The sequence below is a fragment of the Accipiter gentilis genome, chromosome 16 (assembly GCF_929443795.1).
Source record: "Accipiter gentilis chromosome 16, bAccGen1.1, whole genome shotgun sequence".
NCBI classification, from domain to species: Eukaryota; Metazoa; Chordata; class Aves; order Accipitriformes; family Accipitridae; genus Astur; species Astur gentilis.
Genome location: NC_064895.1, coordinates 3,444,127 through 3,465,237, shown reverse-complemented (window position 1 = coordinate 3,465,237; position 21,111 = coordinate 3,444,127). Strand labels below are relative to the sequence as shown.

General features: G+C 35.7%; 1 protein-coding gene across 1 annotated transcript in view; it reads right to left on the bottom strand.

Moving 5' to 3' along the window:
- Positions 1-21,111, bottom strand: part of COL21A1 (collagen type XXI alpha 1 chain) — a 113,143-nt gene that overhangs the window by 59,513 nt on the left and 32,519 nt on the right. The window contains exons 5-10 of the mRNA XM_049818671.1: positions 20,774-20,990; positions 18,227-18,400; positions 15,509-15,586; positions 13,144-13,152; positions 11,575-11,658; positions 9,187-9,249 (exon numbers count right to left, since the gene is read on the bottom strand). Of these exons, the coding sequence (XP_049674628.1) occupies positions 9,187-9,249; positions 11,575-11,658; positions 13,144-13,152; positions 15,509-15,586; positions 18,227-18,400; positions 20,774-20,990 (625 nt within the window). The remainder of the gene's footprint in view (positions 1-9,186; positions 9,250-11,574; positions 11,659-13,143; positions 13,153-15,508; positions 15,587-18,226; positions 18,401-20,773; positions 20,991-21,111) is intronic.

Sequence of the window (21,111 nt, the reverse complement as noted above, 5' to 3'; positions counted from 1 at the left end):
CTGTGCCCTCTTCCCAAAAGACATTTGAGCAGATGCCCGATGAGCCAGCTGGTAATGTTTAGTACAGAAGTAAACAGAATTCTAGGTCTCTGTCATACATGGATCTTTTATCAAGCATTTCAGTCTTAATACTCAAGACAGTTCTAGCAAAATCAGCTTTAACTGTAAATGGTGTAGCATCCCCAGATTGCTTACAGGCCTCGTGGGTAGCTGAAACAATTCACCAAGCCAAAAAATATTTTTAAAAGTTTATCTTTTTATTTCTTCTCAAAAAAAAGCAAAAAGTTTGTATGAGTTCCTGTAGGATATAATTCTATATAAATAAAACTTTATTTCACATTTTAGATCCCTCAAATGCAATTTCCCTTCCTTCTCCTTTTAACTGAGTAGGGGAAGAAGTAGAGGAGGACAATTTCCTGGCTGAACTGAATTTCAGAATTCACGAGATGAATGGAGGATTGCAGAAGAGTCTTCAGCTTACAAAACTGCATATTTAGCTCAGAGCTAGATCTTGTAATGTAATTTCAAAGCAAATCAAACACATTGTCAGTGTGTTTGTTTAATGGAAAGCCAGACAGAGAAGATTCAAAAGGAAATTCACAGAAAGTCACAAAAATGAGAATCACTGTCTGGTACAAATAATGTAGCAATGTGGACAAGTTAAAAACACCTCCTATAAATTACGAAAAAAGGCCTTCATAAAAACTGAGCATGTCTTTGTATCACTACCCCTCCTGCAGTACAGATCATCAAACCATATGCTAATGCCTACAATTTTTTTGCGCTAAAGTCAGTTCAAGTCCTCTTTCCCTGACCTCAAAGCTCTCAGTAGGAATACATGTGTGACATACATACATGTGCTTGAAGAACAGCTGTCCCATAGCTGACATTTTATGTAAAAGGGACAGAAGTGAAAATTCCCATTTCAATTGACACAGACAAGTTCAGGACTGAAGGTTCACTTTCAAATAAGGTGAAAGCACTAAATTTGCTACCAAAAAGAATTCTTTTTATTTGGACTTGGTCTTCTCTCATGAACTTTTCAGAATACACACAAATGGTGTGCAAAGTATTATAGCTAACTCTGAATTTGATGCTCAGTTTTGAATCCAGTTGCCTAAACATAGGCAGCTCCTGCCTTTTGAGATTCCCTAGACACACAAGCAGCGTTAGAAGATAGTGGCACAAAATAATTGGGATTCATTTATCCTTTTGAAACAGCAGCGTGGGCAAGACAAAATACCTTACAGCATAAGAATCCCATACCTCTTGGGGTATATTAGTTAAACATCTGTTGACTAATATGGGAATTTAGACACCCAGCATCTCTGTACACATGTAAACACTAAATGTAGGTGTCTTAAACTGAATCCCATTGATGTTTCATCAGTGTTGTCAATCAGCACTACTCCACAGCACTTTGTTTACATTCTCATTCATTATTTTACATCAGTCCAACTGCTATCAGGATTATAAAAAATCTCCCTCTCAATTTGTTGTGGGTGGGAACAGTACTGATAAATTTCTGGTGCCTGAAAATCTGTAATGGCAAAATGATAAAGAGCAAGACACTGAGATGCTTAGCTTTGTATCAGATGGCTGGGTATTTAAAAAAATCACAGATAAAATGTAACTTTGGAATTTAAAGAAAATGGCAATAATTTACAAATAATTTTAAAGGGAAAAAGTTGAACAGACTTCTTAGGCCAAAGAACTTACATAAAGGACACAGACAAATTAGCAATACTGTCATCATCAGTGAATTAAGAGCCTTGCTGGAAAATGAAAGGTAGTTTACCTGTAAGGGAAAAAATTGAGCAAGAAGGACATATGACAAGTATTAATTCCAAAGAACTTTTAGGTGCAATAGCAGAGTAAACCTCAGAAGTATATCTTCAATGCACTTGCATGCCTAAAGGACAAAAGTTCAGACAGCATTCATAGGTATATCACATCAGACAAGTATAAATTAAAAATAGAGGATGCACTGTTAAGGCAATGACAACTGCACTGCACACTTCCTTACTGAAAAGCTTCTGGAGTCACTGAACAACATAAATGACAAAGGCATGACAACAGGACTGCTTGGGAAAGACGAGGGAGAAGTAAACAAGCTCAATTTGGCTAGGAAATAACCAAGAATCAACAGTAACAGTCTAAAGATATTTAAGGACTGTAAACACTAAGTAAACAGAACTATTTAGGGTGATGTAACTAAGCACAATGGAATTCAACTGCAAAAGAAAAATTTAACTTAATGTTAGAAAAACATCCTGACAGAGGTCTGTGGACCTCTTGTGGAAGTCTCTTGTGGTAAATATTTAGTACATTTGAAGCACAATTATCTAAAGCATTACAAGTTTTCAAACCCTTTTCATAAAATACATTATATCTTAAAGCACAGAAATTCTACTAGCTATTCAGGCATGTATCCATGCCCACACTCAAATCTGCAGTCATGCTATGACATTCTCCATCACTGGGAATATCAGTAACTAAAATTCTGCAAGGCAAGAGAAATGTTAGAAAGTACTTGAGTTATTTTAATTAAGTGGTTTAGCCTTTTTCTGAGAAGTTATCATCTAATGTTTTTGCCTCAGGTCCTTCCTCCTCCTTTTCTCAAGGAGCTTTTTTTCCCATCCCTTCCTCAAACAACCTTCCCTCACACCTCACTATGCCTGTATTCATCTGCCTACTGCTTCTCTTTTTCCTTCCCCTTCGGACACGTGGATCAGTCAGGTGGCCCTCTCTAGCAGGTCGGTTTGAAGCCTGTGCCTTACTCCTTTCTCTGGGACTTTCTTAAGCAGTGGTAACTCAGAAGCTCACAACAATTGTCATCTCCTCTCTCCTCCCTCTGTTAAATAAGCATGGCCCTGTAGAGGGACTTCTCGTGGCACCTGCTTCTGCAGGCTACCAGAACTGTCTCTGCAGTGAAGCCTCTCTGTCTACACATACCAAAACATGAAAATGACGGACAGATCCAGCATTAGATCACAAAGGTAACTAAATGCAGCTTTTACCCTCCAACATAAATTTGGGGGTGACTCCTGATCAAAGATTTGTAAACACATGAACATTATTATGGGAAAAGTACAGAAAAGAGTTTTTGTTGCCTTGTCTGTTGCTTTTTTTTCCTCTCCATTTTGTTTTAGCCTGTTTAATTATTTCTCCATCTGATTACACTTCCTTTCATTGGCTACTCTGTCATCTGCCAAGGCTTCCATAGCTCAGGGCCACTAGCAATATATTTTACCTGAGCATGATGTTCTGGGTTCAAATACCACAAAGGAAAAAAAAAAATCCATCAAGATTATTAAATAAAAGGTCATAAGTCCAGCTTTAAAAGTTCCTGAGCTTCAGAATTCTGGGAGATGGGATGATGTACCAAGGGAGTATGACTTCCTGCTTGCTGCATAGATGTTCATCCTTATCATCTGCCCTTGGCCACTGCTGAAGATAGTCATATGGTCTTTTGGTTGAAATGTACAGCTGTATGCAACACAAGTCAGCATCAGGCATCACCCTGATTTCAATGTAGTAGGTCTCAGTGAAGCCGCTACATGACTGTATTAGTCAGAATGGAGCAAACATATTTGCTCTAAGAATAACAAGGTCACAGTATTACTGAGGAATATATATCTTTCTGGAATTGAGAGAAGCATTTTACAGCTGAATTACCAACTATGTCTGTGAAGGTTTTGCGAGAAAAGTAGCTGCAGAGTTTATATCAACCTAAATCCCCAGGCAAACAATCCAATAGCACAGGTAATCCTATGTATACATGAAACTACTACCCATTTTTATTCCAAAAGTACTGCTGAAATAGCTGGCCATTGCCATTATACTAAGTTCATCATGAAAGATTTGGCCTTCAGTTGGTCACCAAATATTATTAAACTCTAGGTAGTACAGCTGTAATAATGTTCTATAGTTTTTTTACAAAGAAATATTGGAATGGTCAAAAATTACTTACTATGTGAGGCTTTTGATACCTTATGAACTCTGTATCTAGGTACATCAGTAAAGTCAGTCTCACCTTTAAACTGCTTATTGCTTGTGGACACGGTAAAGACAAGGCAAATGGTTCCAAACTTTCATGAATGAAACTAGATGGAATACTGGAAAATTGTCCAGATTTGCCAGCTGTGCACTTCAAAGTTCAGAATTGACAAATAAGTGTATTTTTTCATTTCTCTCAGCAGACTGATAACCTATCACCTCTATTAAACACAAGTGATCACTGCATAGACTCTGTTCATTTATTTTTCCCCTTAACTTGAATTTTTCCCCAGTACATATAAAATACCCTTTTTGGAATAAAAAATAGCTTTGTGACCACACAGTCAGGCTGCTGAGCATTCTCAGGGCCAGCAAGCACTCCATCTGCTTCTTTCTGATGAATAATGTCCATTAAAATGAGTTCCAGTTGAGATTCAAATACTATTTTTACCCTTGTGCTTATTTACCAGTGCTATTTCTCCTGACAAGACAATTTAATCATTTCAGGTCCTGAATGACATTTTTGATTGAAAAAAATGTATTTTCATTACTTATTATGCTTCTCGCTTTTGTGCTTTTCTCCAGTTACTTCAACTGATCTTTTCTGTATGTATCAGAGTATGGAAAATAAATAGAGGTGGCAAATAAAGGGAAAAACCAAAGAACATATAAACAAAACGATTTAAAAAATAATTAAAGAATGACTGAAAATGAGTCAAACTTATGTTCACTTCCCCAAATATTACAGCAAACAATTTTACTGTGTAACACCAGGTGAATAATTATTTTCTGGTAACATTGAATATATTCACGGGAATTGTTTTGAATTTTTCTGGACTAAAACTATCTTACAACAATCTAGCCAGCCCACAAACAATAAACTAAATTTTCTTTGATGTTTACTTTTAAAATCAGTTACATATAGTAATATAAATGCATGCCTAAAACCTTTCTCAGATGAAGAAACAATTTGTTGACCAGTTATACTGTTCCAAGAAAATGAATACCAGATAGGCATGCTGGAATAACTTTAGAGAAGAACATAAAAATGTGTTTGGGAACAGAAAAGACTGACTTTCCAGGAAAAGCTTTTCATGCAAGAGCCATTTGATTAAACAACACTGACTACACAACTACCTGTAAGCCTGTTGTGCTGTCTGAATTAAGAGCTTGCTTTTCAGAGTTCCCCAGGGGATACAGCTAAAACGATTCATATGAGCAAAGTTATCTCAAACAAGGAAAATCACTGACAGCACAGAAAACATGCAAGTCATATTAGCAAATAAATAAGTAAAACAGAAACAAAAAGACAGAGAAAGGAATCTGTTTTCCTGCACAGTGTATCTAAAGGGTCTCCCATCGTTCATGGCTAAAAGCTAGCCTGGAAAGCACTCAAGAATCTATGGTAAGGAACAATAACGTACTGGCCAGAGCTGCAGATGATCTAATACGTTTGCAATTATGTCCTTGCAAAGAACAAGTGCAAAAAGCTACAGCTGGTATTTCAAAAAAATTAGTTAATAAAGCTATAGGAATTAACTGTAAGCACTTCAAATAACAAGAACTTCAGTTCAGCAAAATGGTAACATTTCTCCTTTAGTGGGGCTTTCTGGTTCTCTTCTAATTGTCTGGGATGTTTTTGATAAACTTTTTTATGTTCAGAGAATGTCCATCTATGCACGTTATGACTCACTTGCAGGAAAAAAAACATAACTGCCAGATTATAAAATTACAGAAAGACTACAGTATCGATTTATTTTTCCTTCATGATTCACACTGTTACGAATTTCAGTGCTTATGGGAAGATATATAGCATTGAATTGGAAACCTGTTAATAAAACTATGAAAAAGTCATAGCAAAATGTTTCTAAAACAATACTGCTGCAGCTAAGTGGACACTTCAGAAATAAAGGCTTAAATCTATTTTTTAAAAGACAGAAAAGAAACTGACAGTTCCCTACCAATATCCAGTCCAGTCTGGCTTCACTAAAGCTCACACAATGTCACTTTATTTTTCAAAACATTGGAGTTAGCTGGATTAAAGACAGCTCTGCTATGCTTATCCATACTGCAAGTCTACTTCTAGCCACCAGCATTGTCAAACTGTGATGGACACATTCTCCCATGCAACTCCGGGTTGAGACAGTTTGTAGAATTGTCTTTGTACAGAAGAACAGGACTGCTCTTCAGATGTTTAAGCACCATCAATAATCAACTGAAAAGTCATTCTGATTAGATCACACTTCCCCAGCTCAGATTCCACCCATTCCTATTTTAAAACCTCTATTTTCATGACGGTCTGGAACTACAAGGTAGTATTTTATAGTACTGACACTTTGTCCTGGTTTCAGCTGGGATAGAGTTGATTGTCTTCCTAGTAGCTGGTACAGTGCTGTGTTTTGGGTTCAGTATGAGAAGAATGTTGATAACACTGATGTTTTCAGTTGTTGCTAAGTAGTTTTTAGTCTAAAGTCAAGGATTTTTTCAGCTTCTCATGCCCAGCCAGCGAGAAAGCTGGAGGAGCACAAGAAGTTGGCACAGGACACAGCCAGGGCACCTGACCCAAAGTGGCCAACAGGGTCTTCCATACCATGTGACGTCACATCTAGTAAAGAAACTGGGGGGCGGTGAGGGTGGGAGATCACCGCTCGGGGGTTAACTGGGCATCGATCAGCGGGTGGTGAGCAATTGTCCTGCACATCATTTGTATATTCCAATCCTTTTATTATTACTGCTGTCATTTTATTAGTGTTATAATTATCATTATTAGTTTCTTTTCTGTTCTATTCTGTTCTTATCTCAACCCACGAGTTTTACTTCTTTTCCTGATTTTCTCTCCCATCCCACTGGGTGGGGGGGAGTGAGTGAGCATTTGTGTGGTGCTTAGTTGCTGGCTGGGGTTAAACCACGACACACTTTCAATTCAGATTGTTTTCTGTATTTCTAGTTCCAAAACACTTTGAAGATAATAGCTATCAAAAGCTGCCTAAGACAAAAGCAGAAGTTTAAAAATGTTTTTGTATCACAGGAAAAATGAGAATCTTTGCTTGTGGAACTACTGAAAAATTAATGTACTTACTGCTCTCCTGGGCCCTCAGGGCTACCACGGCCAGGTTTCAATATACCAAGTCCCATATTTTAAAACAGAGGAATTTTCAATTTTTAGAAACAACTGAATTTCTTTTCAGTGCCTATTTTTTTCCTATCAAACTAACTCAGCTTCCAAAAGGAATCACCAGAGTTAAATGAACCAGCTGCTATCCCTATGAAAACGCCAACATGTAACTAAGCAACAAAATAGAAACGTGAACCTTTTATAATGTGTAGCATGGAGTTTTCTCTTTGTAACTGGTAATATTTATTACCCTTACAGCATACACACTTCCAAGTAAGTATCAATTTCACTGTTTCCATCTTTAGCTGACAGAGAAATGCTATGTATTACTAGTATTAAAAATTCTTAACAAAACTAGAATGTTAGATGTTTTTATGAAGACATCGAAGTTGGTGGGTAGTGCCTCTTCAGTAGGATTAACATGCTAGAGGTACTAAAATCGATACGCAAGGGCAGATTTGGGAAAGACTTGTGATTAGTTACAATATCGTCAGTAATCTTTCTACAGGACAGAAAAATTACTAAAAGAGTGAATTTAGAAGTTCCAATCCAGCCCTTTGTTGCTCTTCTCTGAAATCTCTCTAGTGTGTCAAGTGTGGACCAAAATGGCTCAAAATAACTTACTATCCCTTCCAAGTCTCAACCAAACCCAGAGACTATTAGTTCCCTAGTCCATAACCCAATCTTTCTTTCATAAATGATTTTGTCTTCTCTGCACTCATCTACTTATTTTTTCTAATGCTTTGGGACATCTTCTTATATTTTTATTCTCAAGAGTATTTGGGACTCCCCCCTAATTGTATTTTCTGTGGATTTCAAGACATGATGCTTACCTTCTCTTCTACTTCACCACGGAGATTTCAAAATAACACTACAATGTAAGGACTCAACCATAAAATTCAGTCCTCACAATAAGAATGAAAAGTTACAATGAATTAACAATTTCTAGTATGTGCAAGCACTTTTCTTTTCCTGCTTTTGGCATCCAAGCAGAGAAATTATTCTCTTTACAGAAGCAAATTATTTTTAATGCTCCCAACTGTCTTTTACTTTTTCCTTTTGCTTTTTTTTTTAAAAAATATAAGTAAAATAGCTTCTAATGAACAGTAAGCAACATCAGAGTCCACATTCTTAGAAAAGAAACATGGGTGGTCAAGTCTCCCACCTTTTGGCCTGACTTCTCTTCACACACCATAGGCATGTGCACACCACCACTTTGGTGATACAGAGACTGCAGGCTCTTAATAAAACCTTACTCAACAGAGAAGTTTGGCTGTTAATATCTTAGAGGCTTCAAATTAGATTCAGAGATCTAATATATTTTTTTAATGAAACCTTAGGCTATTTTTATATATTTATTTGCTTTTATTACTATTTTATAGTAATAGTAACAATAAAAAATGTTAACCATGAAGACCAAACAAGCCATTGCCAAATCTGTCATTTTTATTTTAGGGACATATGTTATTCATCTACTTTCTTCCAGTCTTTACCATCCATACTAATAGAATGTCAGCTTGAGAAGTAAAATCTAGGGTGAGAGAAAAATACAGGTATTTTTATGATGTATGTTTTAATACATAATGTTTAGAACGGCAAAACATCTATAGTTTTAACATTGTACATGCCTGTCTACATATTTTGATGCACTACTTGAGGCAGCCTAAAAAGAAATTAAATGAACCAAGTTTAAACATGAGAAGCAATCCCTAACAGAAAATGGACAGGATTTTAGCTGCCCTAAAGTGCTTTCTAATCCTAACATTCTTAAGCAGTAAAGATTGAAGGTCAGAAGGTGATAACTTAACCACTGCAAACTGATGCAAAGACCAACAGGAGCACTCATAGCCTGTTCTCTGCTTTACAACAGTGCTTAACTCATGCTATCATTTTGACAATATTTTGGCTTGAAACAAAAATACTATGATTAACATATTCATAGAATTGTTACATTCACAGTTTCAAAGAACGGAGACAAAATCATCTAGATTTGAAAATCTGGTATCAGTGGTACATGTTTTTCTCCTGTTAGTTTTGCATTTACAATATATGACTAAGTTTTTAGTACTCACAGGCTTACCATCTGGACCAGGCTGACCAGGATAACCATGATTCCCAGGCTGCCCAGGGTCACCCTGTGGAGAAGCAATGTATTAATACACAAAAGATATGACAGAGCATTTTAAAATTAGCAGAGAGCAACCTTAACCCTAATACATTCCACAAAACAGCAGCCGCAAACCCAGATACCTGCTATTGAGGAGTAATTCCAACAGCTAAGAACTGCTCTTGCAACCCCCTCCCTGGGAAAATTCTCCCTAACTTCTTGTGCAGGACTTGAAGAAGTGAGACCATGCTCAGTTACAGCACAAGTTTGCCCCATCATCTCAAATGCTTTCAAGCTTTTTAACATCTTAATCAATAGAAATAAAACCACTTTTCATCAAATAGATGAAAAAATCTTTACTAAAACCTTGTTAATCTAGTAGTTCTACTCTGAAGAAAACTCTCACCTGCTCTGGCTGAGTCTAGCTCTTAAAGCAAAAGCACTGGAAAAGGCAGGAGCCAGAATTAAAACCTGTTAAATACTAAACTCTCCATGCACTTACTGCTGTGTAAAAAAGATATCCTTTTAGATTTCTTCTTGTAAGGCCTTTGCAATTATTTTGATAAGCTCTGTTACGACCATGTTAAAGGAAAAGTCAGTTCCCCAGGCTTCATGTTTATTGTAGGAAAGCAGGAACATAACTTAATATATCCTCCTAGTGTATTAAGTTCTCTGTTTATTTTACTAACGGACTTGATTTGAGCCCAGCAAACTCCAGGAAGACTTAATCTATAAAAACATTTTTTATGTCTACAGTAGTGTTAAGCAGGTACTGCTTTCTTTCTGCAGGTCAGTTACAACTGCAACATTATTATAAACAGGGAGGACATTAGGAAAGAAATAGGAAACTAGCTTTCAATGTGACTGTGAAAAAACATCTTTTCACATATAAACCACAGCAATGTAATTCTGAACTAAATGGGAAAGGATAGAGAATAATGTCTCTTTAGAAAAGTGTAACAGTTATTATTTGCTAAGTTAATAATAAGTTATCCAGAATTATTATTGTCCACATTAAGAAGTCCAGGTTTGAGATTTGAGTGAAAATAAATTTGCTTTCAAATATACTATCTAAACTATAAAATGTTATGCCTTTAACTTGAAAAGGTTAAAACATCAGTTAGTTGTACTTTTAATTTTTTTTAATTTAATTAATTTTATTGTACTCCATTAATATCAAAGCCACACAAATTAAGTTTAAATTTATACAGTTCCAAAGTCCAATATTCAAAAGTTAAGAAATACTGTAAATAAGATAACCGATACAATCTTATATTGGCTTCCTTTTCACTCTTTCTGCAGTCTTTTGTGTTAGGCACCATCTTGTCACCTGTATTATTCAGTTATCCCCAAACAAATATTATACTGCAATGCAACTGAAAGATTGCACATGAAGCAGGTATCTAAATAAAATTGCATAGGCCACCCTAATTCTGACATTTCAAACTCCTTCATACTTTACAGGATGTGGCTTTCAATTTTTTTTTAATGATAAATACTTTCTTCCCTCTCTCTTTCTCTCTTTTTTCTCTAATATGCTAAAGAGAACAAAAGAAGGTAAAAGACCACAAAAATTCTGTTACGTGAAATTATAATGATCTCCATCTTGTGCACTCCAATTCCCTGATTAGAAACCCTCACCATTGTAGCAAAAAACCCTTTGACTTGAGGTAGCTGCAGCAGACTGTTGAAGACTTATATAATGAGAGTAGAGGTTTTTTAACCATTTGCTTACTGAAAGATAAGCAGTTTGGGGTTTCTTGTCTACCCTTGTAAGACAAGCTAGCAACTCTGGAAGCACTGCTTAGCACAGTTATTGAGAAAGGTACTATATAGCAAAATACTAGAGGTTTGAGTTTGCCATGTTAGACATCTGAGACTCAAGTCTGGTTCTCATTTTAATCCTTCACCAACACTGAAGGGAGGTCATCAGAACAGCTAAGGTGGAACTCTCCCAGTAATCATCTAGTCCATTTTTTAAGAAAGAAGGAAAAAAACCCTCTCCATTAAAAGACTTTTATTAGCAAACCATTTCACTCTCAAACACTTAACAGTGCAAGATCATTTGCTGAAGAGTAGCAAGTAAACACAGTTTACAACCATGAACATTTTCCTTAAAAAATAAAAGGTGTATTTGTGTTAGGGGTATTGTATTTGTATTAGGAGTTATGGCACCAAAACCTGGCCTTCAGGATCCTAATCACTATATTCATGCACTGGAAACCAGAACTAGGATAACTTGTCCGCTACTTTTTTAATCTGCCTGACTATGACTGGTCAACATAAGATTTGAAAAAAAAAAAAAAGAGAAAAAAAAGTCATGTATGCTCAATAAGACAGAATGGAAACTTACTTTGGGGCCTGGAGGTCCTTGTTTTCCTGGAGGGCATATGCAGGGGGCAGGTGTTGAGCCTACATCACTAGGACCATTCATGCACTACCAAGAGTAAAACCAGCCATCAATACACATGCCAAAAGCATTCAACAAACATATAACATTATATGAAGCTCATTTCCTAAGGTTGCATAGGTCCTGACTTTCACTCCTTTGTTCAGCCGGAACTTCTGCTTACCTGAATATTGCCCTCCAACTACTTTGAAGGCATGAATTCATCATTTTACCCAAAAGAAAAATAAATAAAAAATTAAGTACCAATACTAGGCTGATATCTGAAACTGTATTGGCTTTTCCACAAATATTTTGTCTTATAGTTTGATAATTTTAAATCTGGCAGCATGCAAAACTCTTCTCCTAAACTAATTGCTATTCATCATTTGAAGTGTGATCAATTATCAAATATAACTGATTAAAGTTTGTAAAAAGATTCTAATAAATTTTATGTATAATGACCACAACCGATGGGCATGGTATCATGTGTAGGAAGCCTGAAAAGAACATAAAGCCCAAGTGTCCTAACTCCTGGGCATGTGTCCCAGCTATGAAGCTACTTGAGGAAAGGTGGGGCATGGCTGCTGCCACAGGACCTCCTACAGGTCACAAGTCCTGGCCCTCACGGTGCCCATCCTCCAAAGACCATTAGGCGACCTCCTCCAAACTATGCTCCCTATACAAAGAGCGGTAAACTCTAAACCTCTGCAGACCACATCACCCTCTAGAGACTTTTTTGTTTTGAAGTATTTACTTATCACCATTGAGACCACATGAAACCTCAGTGTTTTACCAAGGCAGACAAGGCGAGAGCTACTAGATCAAATCCATTTGTCCAAGGTCAGGCACCCAAAATTTAGGTGCATCTGTACAAAATGCTGAAGTTAGATTCAGTCAATTCTTTTTTCACCCAGCAAGTTCTTAGAGCTATGGAAAGGCAAAAATTTAAGAATCCCAGATACAAAAAAAGCAGATTTTGTATTTAGTATCTAAAACACTTTCAACAACATTTTACCTATATTTTCTAAAATAATGTAGACTTTTTTACAATGTTCTCTGAATGGAGTTCTTTCTCAGGGTCAAATGATTGATCAAAACACAAATCCACGTTTCCTTTGTTGTACCAAGTGGGGTGACAAGGATGGTTAGGGAAGGTATCATATTAAGCCTTCAAACAAGCTCCCCTTCAGGGAACTCCCATTAGCCATTAGCATGATGCAGTTAACAGCTACCTGACTGTGCATATCCCCATTCCTTTGCAACAGCATCTAGCCCTGCAAATAAAAGCAATTGAATTGAACCTGGGAAAAAAATCAGGCCATTTATTCTAATAAAAGTGGGTTTCTTCAGAAAACTGATTTTTAATTTGCCTGTTGACTACAGTTTAATTAATGGAAATCCAGCACTTTTAAGCTTAGCAAACCTCTGTCCACCTTTCAAAACAAAGTCTTATATTCCCTAGAATAATAAGAAGTTTATTTAAAGTCAAATACTACCTTAAACTGAGTTTGAGCAGTTTAGGATTGAGCCTACCTCTCCATTCTGAAACAAGAAGAAACACAGTTTAAGAGTACAGCAATATTTGTAATATGCAAAATGCAGTCATTTGTAAACAATACAAAAACCAATCATAAATTTAGGGCTATAACTGTCAAGGAATTATAATTTAAAATTTTAGACATTTTAGACTTTCTCAGACTTATGTGCAGCTGCTATCAATGCATATGAATTTTTAGTTCATTTTATTTAAGGGTCTTTCAAAGGAGCTACTAGTGGGAATTTTTAAAAGGCAACAACAAAACTAGGATTAATACTAAACAATGTAAGTATTAACACAGTAAATGTTTATATTTGGGTCAAACCTTTTGCCAGGAGTAACTTATCAAAAAAATCCTCTGCTTACTTATTCATGACAGAGAATGTACCAAAATATGTCTAAAATCTCTGATCTCTGCCTGAATCCAGCATCTGAGAAAACACACAGAAGCACAGAGACAAGGCTGGCTGCTTCTCGCTTTCCTGTGTGACTGCATTAGACTCTGCTATCAATTGAATTGAGTTTTTCAGTATCTGCAGCACCGTGGAACAATCCGTTCCCAAATATTCCAGCATACCAACCATGAAATTGTCTGTCTTAATGGTTTAGTAGCCACCATTAGCTACACCGTGCACAGTCACCACAGACTTCATACACAGTCTGTGGAGAGAGTCAGCTTCGCCTGTATTCAGTTCTCACCTTAGGCAACCTCAAGAGAAGGTTGTCTTTCTCCACGGATCATAGAGAGAGCTTAAAATCACTGTGCAGCTAGGTATTTCTGGGAAAGGGGATGAATTCAGGCTGTAATTCATACCTACAGCCCCTGCTTAGTTCAGGAGCTCTGATACAACCACACTCTGACAGAATACAACCACAAACCACATGTTCCTCCTTGGAGATCATCCAACACCTTTATTTTCTAAAGGAGTCCAGAATTTCATGGGTAAAGTCCAAATTTAATTTATAACAACAGCAAGTGAAATTAAACTGGCAAAAAGCAAACTTTTTCTTGGACTTCTTGCCAAATTGCAGAGAACGCAAGATATGATGGACTTTTCAGTGTTTGCTTTCTTTATGCAAAGATTTTTTTTTTTAATTTTTTTACTTTTGATATCCTACTTCTATTTTGTAAAGAGCAAAAAGATACGTGGTGCAGTTAGATAGCCAAATACTACATTTACTTCAGTATTTAAAGCTAACTTTACAAAGGTGTTCCCAAGCCCATTAGTTCTTGATGCACACAGTCAGATTTCAGAACAGCTAATAAACCAGCCACCTACTCGTTGCTTAAATGAAAGCTGTAAGTTTTGAAAAAGCCCTCATACGGGTGCTGATTCCGATAGACACACTGGCCCCAAATAAACAGAAGACAGACAGACTAGCTGGGGGTCTGTGCAAGTCTGACAAAAAATAAAATATCTGGATGTTGAAGATTCACAGATTCTATTGTCACACTGGCAAAATGGTCCTAATACTAAACCAAATCACAACTTGAAGAATATGGATTTACACAGTAAGACACTGGTGTCTGATTATCTTTAGCTCAGTTTGGTTTAGACACCAAACAAAGAAGGACATTTTGGAGGAAACTGCACGTATAAAACAGTCTCTTGCTTGTACTTTGAGATGGGAGTTGAATGCTTTTGAAAATCTGGCTCCAACTGTGTGTCATGAATGGTTTCCAAATCTGTTTGCATGTGTTTTACATTTCATTGCATAATTAACTGTAAGTAAGAGGGCAAAGAGAGGGTCAAAGGATCCCCATAAGCTTCCTAACTGTGTACATGTATCATAAAATCCTGAAGAGGATTTTATTTTTGTCTGATCCATAACACACTTCATGAAATCTTGGCAGCATTTCAGTTAATGGGATATTTAACACAGATATAGATCAGCATAGATACTTCTGACAGGAAAAGGTGATTTAAAAATACAGGTTTGTTGGTTATGTAAAAAAAATTCAGAGATTAAATGACCTGACAAGTAGTAAGAAGTATATCAGGTAAGTTAAAAAGTAATATTTAAAATATTTTACACTGCTGTAACCTAGTAGTTTTACTAATTTATAATGTTTAAAATCTTAAATTTTAACTGAAGATTCTGAGATTCTCCTATACTGCTGTCAAATTTCCACCATCAAATATCTAAACTAAAAAAAACTTTTAAAACACATTTGCACAACAATAAGGCTGAAAACAGACAGGTTCTGTGTCACTTGATGTTGCACAGGTAGCAAGCATTTGTTTGCACCAGCTGAATCACTGTAGTATTACTTATTTTAAGAATTCATTCAGTCAGCTTTAAACAGTGATTTGTAAAAAAATGCCAAGTAGTCCTCAAAAGTTCATCTATCATACTCACAAATCCCGGGATCTCACAGACTGTTTCTCGATTATTTTGCTCTGGGTCACAGTAGATTCGCAGTTTTTGTATATCAAACTATAATTCAAAACATAAAAGACTTTTTTTTAGAGAAAGAGTTAATAGTCTGACATCGTTAGTTTAAACTATACTCTTCTTAAATTACACCATTCAATGATAAAAAAGAACAAAATATTAAAAAGCAAGAGAAACTGGAAGCTCTCTGTGTCCACTACAGTTAAAAAATCAGTTAAAGATGTAGAAACATTTTTAGTCAGGCTATTCACAACAATTAATACGTGCAGCCAATTAAACGTTCTGTAACAGAATTATTTAAAGAAAAATAATCAATCCAAGATTTTCTTTTCTAAAATAATAGAAATCACTGCCCCTAATCCTTGGCAATAAATCCAAACACACAGAGCACGAATTACACTGGCTGCCAATATCATTGGGAAACAAGTTACAACAGCACAGGCAAAACCAACCTTTTCCTTTTTACCTTAACAGCCCTGGGAAGATGTTCCTACACTGACCTGTCTCGTCTAGAGATAAGATTTTTACATTTCGGTGAAGCATCAGAAGGCATCCCTGACACTTGAAAGAATCTGCCTTAGAGTTTAGCTGGATAATGTAAAGCTTTAAAAAGCAAGCAATAAAAACACTGGCACCAGGGCAGCAAAAGTTTGTGCCATTCCGCTCTGTTGCTATACTTCAGAAAAAGTAAACCACTGGCATCAGTTTTTCTAGCACAAACTATCGTGACTGCAAAGAGAAAAAAAGCCCTGTTACACTTATTTGAAATCACAGACTATAAGTTGGACTATACCATGCCTAGTAATATGAGTTTTCAAATTTAAAATGTCTCTGCAATTCACAACACTTAAGTACATACACAAGTTTATCATCACTATACTGGAAAGCACTTCAGCCAGTAAGATCCTAATTAAATCAAGAACACTTGTGAAATATCACTAGAAAATATCTGAATCGGAGCACAGAAAGAGAATGAAAATTCAGCAAAGAATCTCTGCAGATTCTTATATCATGCTTTGTATCCAAATTCAACTGATTTCTTTCTTAAAGGATTTCAAAATACCTTTTCACTGAAAGGTGGTATGCAGATTAATTAAAATATTTCTCTGTAATAATAGTTTAAATAGAAAAATCCTAGAAAAGTTTGACTGTTAGTGCTTTGCAGAATGCATCACAGTCTGAGAAAGTGGAGAAAGGAAATACCTTTTTTAGATTACAGAAATCATCTGGAAATATAAAATTGCAACCTGAGGCAGATTTTCTACTTTTCTTCTAGTCCACTATCAGAAGAGATTCTTACACCATTTGACATTCCTAAAATGTTTTCATTTTTATTTTAGATAACATGTCTTGCTACTAACATTCTTTAACTCAGAAACTGTATTACTGGGAATCTACAAAAGTCCCATTTCTGCAGTGCCTTAAGAGAAAAAAACAAGACACAACAAAAACAAACCAGCCAACCCTTTAATCCGAGAATGCACACAACTATAACAATGGGATAATCCTGCACTGACAGAGAAAATGGATAAGACTATTGATTACAATTCTGAAATCTCTACTTTCTTTGCAATAAGTGCTTGAAGTCCTATGAGAAATCTGTGACAAACATTCAGTAGTTTTCACAAAATGGTACTTTAGTATACGGACAATGTTACCACCAGAGATGCTGAGTCACACACAGAGTGTGTCATCCAAGTTTCCATGTACGCTTTTAGAGTACGATAATAATAGAACTGAAGCCTGGCTACAAATACACAAATGCAGGAGTAACTGAGTAAAGACATCTGAACAGAGTTAATTAAGCTGATGAAGAATATATTAATATTTTTTAATAGGAGCAGTAAGGATCATGACATTAGAGTACAAAAAAAGCATAGCTTTCGAAATAACTAAAAATAACATCTACTTATGTAATTCAGTATTTCTTAGTACTCTTTCCATGACTGTCAGACTAATTAGTAATGTCATTACCACATTGCTATAAATATAAGAAAAGTCTAATTAGCCAACATCTGGAACACTGTCAACACAATAGTTTTCACCACTGGTCTACACAGCCTTTACCTATACAGCCTGAAGTTTTAATGAGCTTTTTGGTGTCTGCAAGGACTGCAGGCAAAAGGACTTTAACATTCCTCAGAATAGAGGAGAATCTTGGTAGAGGGTTTTCAGGGGGGGTCCAGCACAGCAGAATCAGTGGCAGTTTGAGTATCAAATATTTGCAGTATGACAGAAACAGAGTTGACACACCTTGTAATTTTGTGACAGCTAGTGATGAGAAAGAAACTTCATCAAAATTTGGTTCTCTCCCTCTTTTACCAGCATAACACATACACTGACAGAAAGAAATTATATGCAAGTGTCAACCACAGAGGAAATCCCCTGCTTTGAGACACTGCTTCCCAAACTCAGACAACCATGTTGCATCAAATTTGTGTTTCAGCAAAAATGAATGCCCCTTGAAGTCAGCGAGACCAATTAAGCACCCACCGCACAGGATATATCACTTGTGCTGAGTCCTCCTGATCATTTATGTTCCCTCTTAACTATTAAAATTCTGTATATTAAACTTCAGACCAGTGTAAATTAGAAGAGTAAGTTCAAGAAAACAGAAGGCAGCAATGCAATGTTAACCTATAGCAGAATTTCTGAATTATTGTGGGTTTAGCATATGCTTACCTGTACAGTTTCCTCCTTTCCAGAATACTTTCCTATTTGGGTTAGGCCACTAATGTAAATACCTAAAACAGGATGTAATGGCTTTGTTTCAATTTCTTGGTCATCTATATACAAAGTTACAAAGTCTTCTGTTACTAAGAGACGAATTTGATGCCAGCCTTCATCAAACAATGTCTAAGAAAAGTGAAGAAAACAGAATTGTTTAAAACAAAATGTCTTCAATTTAAATAACAATAAAACTGCATTTCAACGCTTAAACTACTGTTACTAGTTGAGATGATCAATCTTCCAGATTTGGCATGCAAAAAATTGTAAACTGTATAGGCAAAAAAGTATTTGCCAAGTAATATTATAATTGAGAAAATGATATTTGGTAATAATTAATCCCTATTTCAGCATTATTTTATAACTCACATAATTTTTTCCAGTCTATGATCTTGAACATGCTTAAACCTGTATTTGTTAAAAATATGAAGCCAGAGGCCTTTTTTTAGCAGTGGTATGTCTCAAACACTTCAGATCTTAAATCATGGTGAAAACAAACTGGTACTTGAAAATCTTTCTACTCAATCTCTTATGAAAAACAATTTAAAGATGACATGATATTGGCAGAAAGAATCACAATATTGCAATGAATAAACCAAATATTACATTCATCATCTCACCAAACATCAGGTTTCTAAAGCTAAGATTTAGTTTAAACAAATAGCATAGTTCTATGAGTAACAGAAAATGAGAGATACCTTTAAAGAAGTATTCATATCACCTATCTTAGAAATGAAATTCAACATGGAAAGAAATGCCTTCTTCTTGAGCCTATCCATTAATTTCAAAAACAAGCTACCTCTTCCGCCTAGCCTAGACTAGAGGCTTATCTTTTACATAGCTAACTTTAATAAGATTAATCCCACACCAAAGTGGTATACATAAGAGTAAACTGAAACATGCATTCTTCAGTATATGATATATCTTTGTTACCTTTTGTAGACATTAACAGAAATTAAGCCTACTTCACTTAATAGTATACACCCTTAGACAGCACCTCTGTTTCTATTTTATTTTCATTTGTAGATCGGGTCTTTATTTATTTACTATGGCTCCCATTACAAGATAAAATAAACAACAGATCAGAATATATAACATTTACATTTTCCTGAGTAGAAGTGATAAATTATCTTAAAGGTTTATTAAATTAAAAGGTTTATTAAAAGCATAGTGAAATTTATAGCATGTTTAGAGACACACAGCTCTAAAAAGGGCCTGAACTTACTGTTCTCTGTAACAGCAATTCAAACATGCAGACACACACACACAAAAAAATCAAAAGTCATATTTTCCTGGTGAAGTTCATGGATACCTGGGACTGCAGGAATAAGACTGATTTGTCACTGTAGCTGCCAGAAACAATTAAATACAAATTTTCAGATTGACTTGAAAATGAATTTTCTAACAATTTCCAGTAAATCAAGTTTAACATTGCTTCTTAAAAAAAAAAAAAAAAAATTATTTCACTTACAAATAATTATGAAAAGGCAGAGGAAGTTTGGGAAGAAAAAGTAAAATTCTCCATCCAATAACAGAAGAATAAAATACCTCTCCCTAGCAAAAGCTTAGTAGTTAAGACTTTCTCTTGGATAGGAGTCCTTCCTTCTATGAGGATTTATGTTTCAAATTCCTTCAGCCTGATTTGGAGTAAGGCTTCAAATGCAGGCCACCACTTCCCAGAAAAGTTGAACCCTCTTGGCCATGAAGCGCTCCAGCAATAAATCTTTCTCACTCTTTGTCTGCCAAAACATTCCTCTTTATTCATTTAAATAATACTCCCTGCGGTAGGAATGGGAATCTCTGGGCTGCATATAATCTCCTATATGGCTACAAATACAAGAGTAGACACATTCAATCTCCTTCCCTCTGTCTCACCTGCAACCGAGACAACCTTTCTCACAAGAGTTGAATACTTCACTGGAATTTACTGAAGAAAGATTGAAAGAGATCGTTCAGATTACACTAGAAGACAATAAAACTGGTTTGCACAAAGAGGGGACTCCCTTCAGTGAGAAAAATAAGCAGCTGAAAGGAATTTTTATTCAACCAAGAACTAGACAAATCCAGGTTGAACTCTCATTTTGTAAGTTGCTATTTACTCTTCTTGAGAAGACAGTAACTTCTCTCATTATGTATTTTCAAGGAATTTAGACACTTAACAAAAACTCTCTCTAAAAATAGACTCTTTTCATTCACATTTTCTAGTCTCCATATCAAAGGCAGAAAATACTTTCCAGCATATATTAAGCAAAGAACTTTGTGAAAAAGTCTCTGTGATCTTCATAATTACCTGCTGGAAACTACTGAGTAGAAAACACCTGTAAAGTAATTACAGCGATGATCACTGTGGACACTCTGGAAACATGGGTAAGGTACCCCCCATCTATTTTTAAATGATAAGTAGTCAAAAATAAGACCATGCATTTTTAAAAAAACATAAAAGGCAAAGGAATAATGTGTACTTAAATGAGTATTCCAGCATGATGGTGACTTACTTCTTACCTTTACACGAGGTGCAGCAAAAGTAATAACTTGTGTGCCATTTATTAAACTTGTTGTAGTGAATGAAAGTGTTTTCTCTTCTCCATTAATAGTGACTGCTATCTGTGGTCTCTTATCCAGACTTAGAATTCTCCACAAATCCCACGTTTTTTTTACTTTAAATCTTTGAGTGGAAACAAACACATATGATGGAGGCAGACCTTCTGGAAACACATTCCTAAACAAGGAAGAAGGAGGGAAGAAAAGACAATACTTGAACATTTGTATAAATCTTAAAATAAGTCTCTCACTTTAAGCAAACGAAAAAACCTTACTAAATTTAGAAGTGTATTTAAAAA